Below are 10769 nucleotides of genomic sequence, written 5' to 3'. Positions count from 1 at the left end.
TTGTCAAGATGGGTCTGGTTAAAAGAGATGGGTTAAATAAGATTCTTATGATTCAGTAGTGAGTAACTGTTAACATAACTAATTGCGACTGTCAGAACAGTCAAGGTAGAAGTTTTGTAACAAAAAGGGGGGAGTAGTTAATCTTACAGTCCAAGTTCAGAGGACCCTAGGACCATCAAGGGAAAAGAGCATGAGTGGAATGTGGGACGGTATTCAGAGAAACAGAGACACCAGAGATGGACACAGAGATGAGGTCATAGAGAGAGGGAGCAGCTGAGGACTCTAGACTCATGGAAAGAGAAAGACTGTGCTGGCAGCCAGGAGGCAGGCTTACAGAATGTGTCCTTTGGTGGTTTAAATTATTATATATTCCTGAGTGTTTTTGTGTGTATCCCCCGCCCCCAAAAAAAAAAAAAACCCAGAGGGAATAGAAGCAAATACTGTTGAATGATGATACACAGAGAAGACTGTAATCATTGTAATGAAACAATGAGTGTAAAAGTGATGTTCTCCCATGTAAACTAACGCTCAATTCATAATAAAAACTTAAAAAGGCAAACTGCCTCATCTTTCTCCCCCAGAGCAGCTGCTGGTTTTGAACCGCTGACCTTTTTGATTAGTAGCCCAATGCTTACCTCACTGTGCCACTGGGGCTTTACAGGGTATGGCCTGTGATGAGTTTTAAACAACCATCAACTCATTATGAGGAAACGTGGACAACAGGAAGAAGAGAGGAAGTGTAAGTCTGGTAGTTCGGAAGCCCCAGGGTTTGGTAATTTTGCATTTACCCACACAGGTCCCCTAACCTGGGAGCCTTCTGAGGGGCAGGCGCTCTTCCTGGTTCAGGTCTCTAAGTCCAGGACCCAGCACAGGGCCTGACTCACAAGTAGGTGTTCAAGAAATGTTGACTGGAAAGGAAATGCTTCCTTCAACACAAAAGAGAACTTGCATTCTCAGGATGACATCAGCCCTTCAAGTGACTGGGAAGACAAGACGGCAGGAGGGGCCAAAGGAAAAGAAACCCACCCAGCAGGCGCGGGCGCCAATGAGCAACTTGGGATCTAAGAAGGGGCTGGCTGTCCCCAAGGAGCCGGACCTCCCAAACTCCGGCTACTCGGAGAAGACCCAGCGAAGAGGCGAGGCCCGGGGGCGGAAACCAGCAGCCCCCGGTGGCTGCACCCCAGAATCGACCTGGGACTTGGAACTGGCCGCAAGCCTGTCCCTGTCCCTCAAGGGGCAGCTGAAGGGGGAGGAAGACAAAGAGAAAGTGGCGGGAAGTTGAAAGTCTCCCAACAACAAAGTCCTTCCCCCCCTGGAGGGAGCGCTCCCCATCCTCAGCCCGCCCCTCCAGGGATGAGGGACCACCACATGGGATGGTGACAGTTGAGGGTCCCGCTGTTCAGACCCTAACATGGAAAGACTAGTCCGTAGCCGGCCCCTACGATCGGTGCACCCCAAATTCTGTGAAAGGGCCCCAGGGAGGGGTGGGGATGCCCCAACTGTTACTTACAATCGTCTAAGTCATCCTGCAAGTCCACAAAGTACAAGGGGATCTCTGAAAACCAAGAGACACACACGGAGTTACAAGGGGGCTACGGCAGGCGGGTCAGGCAGGCAGGGGGGTTCCCCGGGCTCGCGGGGTGGTCGCAGGAGGGGGAGGGGTGACTGCCCCGGCGCCCCGGGAGCCCAGCCCCACTCACCCGCCATCTTGGGATGGGGCTGGAGGCGGGACCAGCGCGCCGGGGGCCGGGCCTGAGGCAGAGGGGGCGTGGAGGGGCGGGGTCTCACTTTCTGGGTCCACGCCTCCCGGAGAGCTCGGCCGCGTAGGCCGGGCCCCCTCCCTCGCGAGGAAAGTGGCTGCCGAGGTGGGCGGGGAAGTCATGTGACCCGGCCGGCGTCCCAAGATGGCGGCGGCGGTGGCGCCTCTGAGGCCGCTGTATCGTCCAGGTTGCTGAGGCGGGCCGGTGCGGCTGGCGGCGGACGGGCCGGACGGAGGGCCAGCAAACGGGCAGCCACCGCCTCGGCGCGTCCCGCGGCCGGGACTGGCCCTGCGGCGGAGGCGCCGAGACCTGCTCGTGCTGGGCCCGGCCTGGCCCTCCTCAAATTAGGGCGGCGGCGGGCCCGCGCCCTCCCGGGGCCATGGCGCTGAGGGAGCTCAAAGTGTGTCTGTTGGGGGTGAGTGGTGGCAAGCTGGGCCGGGAGGGTCGCGGGGACAGGAGCCCGGCCACCCGGCCGGGACACCCAGGGGGTCCCTCCGCCTACCTGTCGCCCACCTGGCTGTAACCACCAATGGGACCTTAGGGGGGACCCTGCCCGTTTTCCCTCCTGGAGCCCCCGGAGGGGATTCCGAGTCCCTTAAACAAAGTGTAAGGCGCCCTCCCAGCTCCTCATTGCCCCAAGATTAAAAGTAGTTCTAAAATAGTTGCTCAGCCAACTTTTCCCAGGAATGAATTGCGGCTTAACCGGGTCTCCCACAGCCGAAGCAGTGACAGGTCTGTAGGGTTTAAGAGCGCCTTCGCCCCTTTTCCCATCTGACTGTTGTTCTGGAGCCTGTGAATTACCCCTGACACCCCTTGTAACTACTTGTAAGGAGGGGTGTCGAATCTATGAAACCTGTCTTTCCAGGAAACCCCAAGACTAATCTGACGTTGTAGCTTTCTGTACTGTCAGAGCAACCTTGTTATTGGAAAACCTTCTTTTTCAGGTTGAGGCTCTTCTTCCCAAGTTGCTCCCTTGTTGTTGTTGTTGTTGTTGTTGTTGTTGTTGTTAAGTACTCTGGAGTCGGTTCCGACCCATAGTGACCCTGTATAGCGGCTGGTGAGCTTGAACCGCCGACTTTGCAGTCAGTCCACCGCATTAAGCCCTCAGCGCCACGCCACGACTCCCTCCAAGTTGCTCCCTTAAAGACCGAAAATGATTCCACCTAGAACTAGTCTTTTTTGGGGTTTTTTTGTTTTTTTTTTTTCTTTACCCTAGTAGGGTGGGGCTGGGATGTATCAGGGATTACTCAGAAGGATTTCAAGAGTTCATAACTTTGTTGATACATGTTTAAAAGCAAATGGGTTTGTCACTTTCCGCTTTCAACAGAGGCTTTGTTGTTAAGCGCTGTGGAGTCGGTTACAACTCTTAGCAACTCTGTGTAGGGTTTTCCAGGCTGTAAACCTTTAAGGGAGCAGAAAGCCTCCTTTTCTCCCTCTGAGCGGCTGGTAGATTCAAACCACTGATCTTTCGGTTGGTAGCCCAGCTTGTAACCCACTACGCTGCCAGGGCTCCTCCTTCAAAAGTCCCAGCACTGTTTTAAAACTTCAGGAGTCTCCTGGAAAGAAGACTTGCCAGGTAAGACCCTTGAAAACACCCTATGGAACAGTTCAGCTCTGCCCACATGGGGTTACATGAGTCGAAAGCAACTTGACTGTACCTAATAACAATTAATCTCCCGGATGTTTATGAAAGCACCCTTTCTGCCCCGTAACTTCTAAAACGTACGTGTTTGCCAAGTCCTGAAGTTAAGCCACTGGGAGCTTTCAGTGTCTGCAAGCAGGTGGATGATCTCTTATTGGACCATCTCTTTCTCTTTCAGGATACAGGTGTAGGTAAATCGAGCATTGTATGGCGATTTGTGGAAGACAGTTTTGATCCGAACATCAACCCAACAATAGGGTAAGAGAGTAAACTTACTTTTATATAGTTCGCAAGGTACATTGGAAATCCTTCCAGATAAAAAGGTCAGACAGCTGACTCTCAGTGAATTCCGAGATAGATAGATGCTGCTTGCTAGCTCTCTATGAAGGGCTTGGAAGACTACAGTGAGCATTGCTGTTTTAGGAAACTTACTTTTGATTTGTGAGGAGTGAAACCTATCAAAATGAAAATGTGAATTGCAGTTTTACTTATTATTAGAATCTTAATAAGACCCTTCAGTCTGTAAATACAAATAAATAGCAATTATACCTAAGATATACTTATGTCAAGAAGAAAATAAGTCCTGATATTTCAGGCATGTCAACTAAAAGGTTCTTAGGTAGGTTTGTTGTTGTTAAGTGCCATCGAGTCAGTTCTGACCCATAATGACCCTGTAGAGGGTTTCCAGGGAGCGGCTGGTGAGCTTGAACCGCCAACCTTGCAGTTTCAAACAGCTTTGCAGTCTGGTACATTAACCCACACCAGACTCCTAGGTGGGTTTACTCTTTATCAAAAAAAGAAGTCAAAATGGGACCCAAAGCTTTATCACACATCTATCACTGGTTACAATGATGAAAGAATGAATGAAATTTGAAATGTGTGATCTTTTTGCAGGCCTCTGGTTCTTTCAGTAAGTGAAATGGACTGGTTTATAGTTTTTTGACTCTGAGAAAAACTTTTCTAATTATTGAAATACTTACTGCAATACCAAATACTTTCTCTTATGTGAGAAATTATGTTTTATAGGTTTAATTCTGTGTTATGCTTGTAAAACTGAATGACTGCTGTAATCTTTTTATTGTTGAGTTCCCAACCACATGTTGTTTTTCCATTTAAAGAAGAATTCTCTATTATGCATCATTATGGTAAAAGGTGTCTTTCTGCTGTACTCAGATCATCTGCCTAATAGACAAATAGCAAATAAGTTGTAATTTACACAAATGAGGGGAATTGCCATAAAAGTATCCCTCAGGATATTGTGAGCTCCTGTTTTTTGTTGGTTGTTGTTAAGTGCCATCAAGTGGTTCCAACTCATAGTGATTCTGTATACCAAGAAGCAGCTCATGGGTGTGAACCGCCGACCTTTGTCCTATAGTGCCCCACGTGGGCTCCTGGTATCAGTGTATGCCCTCGATATTTTTGTTACCAGCTTTCCCAAACCCTGTGGCTCTCCTAAACCTCTGAAGACATGGGAGAGGAAACTTACTGCTACCTGTTTCTGGAATTTGAATGCCTTTTGGTATGTCTACGTGTTTCAGGCATGGCTCATCGTCCTTGAGGCCTGCCTGCCAGTACCTGCATGGGAAATGGAAGGGATAGTAAGGGACAGCAGGTAGTACTGGTGACTCAGTGAGTGATACACTTTACACTAAATCAGAACTCACGAAACACCCAGCGCCCCCTCAGTGAGCAGCGTTCCCCCATATGTTCCTCAGAAGAAGATGCAGAGTCTGGCGCTGTCCTTCCTGGGAGACCTGTAAGTGTCCGGGGCTGCCACTGCTCCCTGTCCGCTGGCAGCTCCTAACCTGTCAGAGGCTCATTGGTCCTGAGCCTGCGCACTCATACTCTCCTCGCCGCATGGCCTTGCCTCACATTTTACAGAGGATGCAGGTAGCGTAGTAGGTGCAAATTTGGCTGCTGACTGTCAGGTCAGCAGTGTGAATCTACTAGCCACTCCACGTGAGAGAGATGAGCCTTTCTGCTTCCGTAAGTTTTACAATCTTGGAAACCCTATAGAGGATCGCTGAGTCGGAACAACTCTACAGCACAAAGCCACCAGCACCTTTTCTTGAAGGACCCCTGGGGACACAATGGTTAAGAGCTAGGTTACTAATCAAAAGGTTGGTCATTCAAGCCTGCAGGAGAAAAGACCCAGTCATTTGTCCGAGGCACTTTCCCCCTGACTTGTGGAGTTGTAATCTACTTGATGGCACACAGTAACTTGTCTTTATCGCATTTCCTCAGCCTCAGAAGGTGGCATCCTCCTTCAGGACTCATCCCCTAGGTGCACGGGAGATCTGGAGCCCATGCCCCTGCTCCCTTCCTCAGTGATTCCCTTGTTTACTCCTGCCCTGCCCACTTGTCAGAACCTGCCACCGTGCTCATGGCCTACCATGCTCCACTACAAAGATACCACTTTGTGGAGCTATCTGAAGAAAAGTCTCTACTTCCTCAACTTCTGTTCACATCTCAAACCACTGTTTTCTCTCTCCCACCCCTACCATTCCACTCAACCCACCTGCCCTGCATTCCAGTTTCCATCTAATTCCCAAACTCCATGGCATTTTTCAGCTTTATTTATTCATTACTGCTGGTGGGGATGCTATATGTCACTCTGTTGGTTCCAACTCACAGCCAACCTAGATAGGTTTCCAAGACTAAATCTATACAGAGCGACTGGTTGATTCGAACTCCTAACCTTGCACTTAGCAACCTAGCTTATAATCTACTACGCTACCAGAATTCCTTATTCATTCCTTGAGTTCCTCCTATATGCCAAATGCTGGTGATGTAGACAAGGGGTCAACAAACTATGCCCCTTTGGTCCACGGCCTGATTTTGGAGTTTTGTTGGCACACAGACACGTGCTTTCATTTCTGTCTTATTGAAGACTGTTTTGGACTACGTACGATGGCAGAGATGAATAATGAATAGTTGGGACTAGGCTGTATACTATCTGGACATTTTCAAGAAAACTCTGCCAGCCCTGAATTAACCACAGTTCCTGTTTCATGGATCTTACCTACAAGGAGAGAGACATAGTCTATAACTAGTGTGCAGGAAAGGGTTAATGTGAGACAGAGCCTATAGCCAATGTAGAGGAAACGGTTAATGTGACACATAGTCTCTATAACTAGTGTACAGGAAAGGGCTTAATGTGGCACCATGTGACAGGGACCTGGTCTAGGCTTAGGGAAGCAATGAACATTTCAAGCATTTGTAACCATTAGCATTTAAAGATTTGAAAGATGAGTGGATTAAAATTTTATTAGAAAGACCTAAATGTGAATCCCAGAATTATTAAGGCCATCAATGAAAAAATAGGGACAAAAGTGAGGGCACTAATTCAGGGAATACACAGACTACCAAACATTTTGAAAACTACACAAACAAAAGTAGACAAAATGGATAATTGGGACATACTAAAAGTTAAAAACTTATGTGTGTCAAAAGACTTCACCAGAAGAGTAAAAAGGGAACCCACAGAATGGGAAAAAAATCTTTTGCAATTACAAATCAGACAACGGACTCATTTCTAAAATATATAGGAAATTACAATACCTCTACAAGAAAAAGACAAATAACCCAATTAAAAAATGGGCACTTCACCAAGGAAGAGATCCGGGCAGCCAACAAACATATGAAGAAATGCTCACAAACTAGTCATTAGAGATGATGCAAAACAAAACAATGAGATATCATCTCACACCAACAATAACAGCAAACATCAAAAAACTAGAGGACAATAAATGCTGGCAAGGATGTGGAGAGACTGGGTCATTCTTGCATTGCTGGTGGGATTGCAAAATGGTCCAACCTCTCTGGAAAGCAATATCACGCTTCCTCGCGAGGTTGGAAATAGAAAAACCTTTTGATCCAGCAATTCCTCTACTTGGTATTTACCCACAAGAAATACGAACCATAACACAAGAAGCTATATGCACACCAATGTTCATAGCAGCACTATTTACAATAGCAAAGAGATGGAGACAGCCAAAGTGCCCATCAACTGAATAATGGATAAACAAACTGTGGTACATGCACACAGTGGAATATTATGCTACCTTGATGAAAGACAAGGAAGCGGCAAGCCACCAAATAACATGGATGACCCTTGAGGACATTATGTTGAGTGAAGATTAGTCAGTCACAAAAGAAGAAATACTGCATAGGACCACTACTGTAAAAGACTAAGGGAAAGAACCCATACTAAAGGGGGTGGGGGGGATTCTTTGCTGGTTACCGGGATTTGGGGGATGGGGTAAGGGGAGCGAGGGGAAAGTGGAGCAGGGAATAGTCATAGGCTAGTTTGGGTGGTGGGGAGGGGGGCAATACACAAGAAGGGGGAGGGAAATGGAAGAACAAAGAGGATGGGAGAACAATTAGGCAGGTTTGCATTGGTCTAAGTGGGACAGAGGTAAATGATGTATGCACAACCTTGAAACAACAGGGCTCTGGGATACAGGGATTGTGAGACAGGGTTGGAATGGGGAAAAGGGGGGAGATAATGTTAAGATGCTTGGTTGTCTTTTGAATCTTGGTTTCCCTGGCATACCGTTATAAAATAGACACCTGAGGGGGAGAGAAAGGAATAGCCAGAAATATCACTGCCTATAACTGATTGGGATACCTAAAATGGGGCTAAACGTGTCCAGTGAAGGAGGCTTCCTGTAGAGTCTCTATATTACATAAGACCATAGGTGGAATCCTGAACCCCATCCAGAATCTTCTGAAGTGGGAAATTTCCACTTGAAAGGACAAACAGACCAGCCTGGAGTAGCTAGAAGAACAGAAGATAACTTCTTGAAAGAAAGACCTACAGGAGAAATACAAAACAATATAGGCAGTCCGACTGATTACTTCAAGAACAAGCAAGTTGCTCATCCAGGAGACTTCAAGGCAAGTGGTCAGGTCCCCTCAGGGCAAACCCCCTTCCAAGACTAAGACTCAATGGGAATACACGCTCTGACTGGTGACCACATTGGTAACCGATAAGGGAAATTGAGGGAGAAACAGCAATGAAGCTGCAAGCTAAGCCCTACAACATTCAATAAACTCCTGTGAACCCGGGTGGAGACCTTGTCAGCCAGCAGTGTGGCAAGACCTGGGGACTCTTGGGCCCAGAGTCAGTGACAGCCACAGAGGACTAGAGTGGAGAGTGAAGCGTCCAGCTGATAAGAAGAGAGGGCATATACATAAGAACACTCACAATTGCAGGTAATACCCACTTGACCTGGCTTCAATGACTGGATGACTAGAGCTCAACTAGAAGAAGAAAGAAGAGGGGAAAAAAAGAGTAATCTGATACAATTTGATGAACTTGAGCTACACCTATGGATGCAGTAGCTCAAAAGAGGCAACAAATCTTTACAGCAAGGATTATTCCCATCCCCTCTAAACACAGAGTAGACAGGGATAGGCAACTTGGACATTGGCTGCCCAAATTGGGGGGAGGGGAGGAGGGGGGCCCTACAAAGGCAAGAAGTGACTGGCTTACAAGCTTTCAAGAGGGAACCTAGATCCAGAGGGTGTGGAGGAAGGTAGAATCTCCACTGAGTAGTATCCAATCTGTCTGGGCATGGCCGATGAAAGGATATATGAATAGGTCTCTTGTGGTACAGTAGTTAACAATTGTTATCAGGACTGATTGTGTGGGTTGGAAATGTAAAGGTAGACAGATGATTTGTAGCAAAGGAGGGGAATGATTGACTATGCAGTCTAGGAGCAGAGGACCCTGAGACCATCAAGGGAGAAGAGCTGAAAGTGGTACCCTGCCCAGAGAAACAGTGATGCCAAAGATGGAGGCAGAGATGATGACGTGGAGAGATGGAGCAGCTGGGGACTTTAGACACACAGAGGAGAGAGGCTGTGTGCTGACGACCGGGGGGCAGGCTTGTAGTGTATACCCTTTGGTTGGATGATGATGCATGGAATTATTGTAACCATGACAATGAAATGATATACAATAGAATGAATGTAAAACTAATGTTCTCCCATGTAAACTATCACATAATTCGCAATAAAACTTTTTTTTTAATTGATTAGAAGTTTAATTTTTAAAAAAATGTCTGCCTTGGGCATTGTGCTCATTGTGTTTGTTTTTAGAGAAGGTAAAATGTGTAAGAAATTTAATCTCTTTAAGATTTAGAGGTTGAAACAGTTGAGGAAGACTTCGAGTTTCTAATTTAGAAGACTTGGTTGTGGCACTCAGTAAAATCCATGACTAGGGAGTGACAAGAGGCACATGTTTGGCAGGAAAGTTAAGTCCTGTTCCAAAACTTAAAAAACAACAACAATCTGTCTCTGGGCCTGCCCTGAGATGTCTAGTTTCTATTATTTTGCTTGTTTTGTTTTGTTGTAATTTGGGCAAACGTTTGCAGAGCAAATTGGTTTTCCATTCAAAACTTCACACATGTTGTGTTGTGACATTAACTGAAGCCCCTACAATGTAGCAGCAGTCTTCCCACTTGCTCCTTGTGTTTACCCTTCCCCTTTAGCTTTTCCCTTCTTGCCCTCTGAGCTTTGTCCCTGGTCAGTGTTGCCCTTTGGTCTGGTGTGATGGGTTGCTCTGGGAGTCCTGGTGTGGCGCTGTGAGTTAAAGCACTAATTTTCTCCTTGGTGTTGCTATTTCCCTTCTAGAAAACTGTCTTATCATTTGGCCACTGAGTGACTTCATCTCCAGGCCTGAAGGGTGTCTTAAAGATCACAGTCTCAAGGGTTTCACAAGTTTCTATCAAACCAGTTATCTGGTCCTTTTTTTTTTTTTTAACTTTTTATGATGAATTGAGTGTAAGTTTACAGAGAAGATAATCAGTTTTACACTCAGCAAATCACGTACTTTGCTTCACTAGTGATTGCAGCTCCCTCCGCGTATTAACAGTTAGCATGACTTACCTCTAGTCACTTTAGCTATTGCGTTCCTCCTCCCTGTGTTTCCTACCACCTTCATCTTTCCTGTTAACATCCCTCTTGTTGTATATTGCCTGCCCTGTCACCCATGCTAACATATGTCTGGCCTCTAGTAAAAATTGAAGATTTCTAACAACTGAAATTGATCAAACATGCAATTAAGGTGTATTGATAATTGCTGGAAAATAGAATGCAAATATTGGAAACAAAGAGGAAGGATCAATGGTTGGAAAATACGGCCTTGGTAATAGAAACGATGCTGAAGATCACGATAGAATTTTGCATGACCAATGACATGTTCATTGTAAATACCTTTTTTAAGCAACATAAAAGTTGGCTATACACATGGATCTCACAAATCAAATTGAATACATGTGTGGCAAGAGACAATGGAAAAGCTCCATATCATCAGCCAAAACAAAGCCAGCAGCAGACTGTGGAACAGACTATCAATTGCT

At 46.5% G+C, this 10769-nt stretch overlaps 1 protein-coding gene across 1 annotated transcript in view; it reads left to right on the top strand.

Annotated features, from left to right (window-relative positions):
• Positions 1-1961: 1961 nt before the first annotated feature.
• Positions 1962-10769, top strand: part of RAB22A (RAB22A, member RAS oncogene family) — a 56516-nt gene continuing 47708 nt past the window's right edge. The window contains exons 1-2 of the mRNA XM_006839148.1: positions 1962-2175; positions 3581-3660. Coding sequence (XP_006839211.1) covers positions 2140-2175; positions 3581-3660 — 116 coding nt within the window. The 5' untranslated portion in view covers positions 1962-2139. The remainder of the gene's footprint in view (positions 2176-3580; positions 3661-10769) is intronic.

Source organism: Chrysochloris asiatica, unplaced genomic scaffold (assembly GCF_000296735.1).
Source record: "Chrysochloris asiatica unplaced genomic scaffold, ChrAsi1.0 scaffold00023, whole genome shotgun sequence".
NCBI lineage: Eukaryota > Metazoa > Chordata > Mammalia > Afrosoricida > Chrysochloridae > Chrysochloris > Chrysochloris asiatica.
This window is presented reverse-complemented; position numbering and strand designations above follow the sequence as displayed.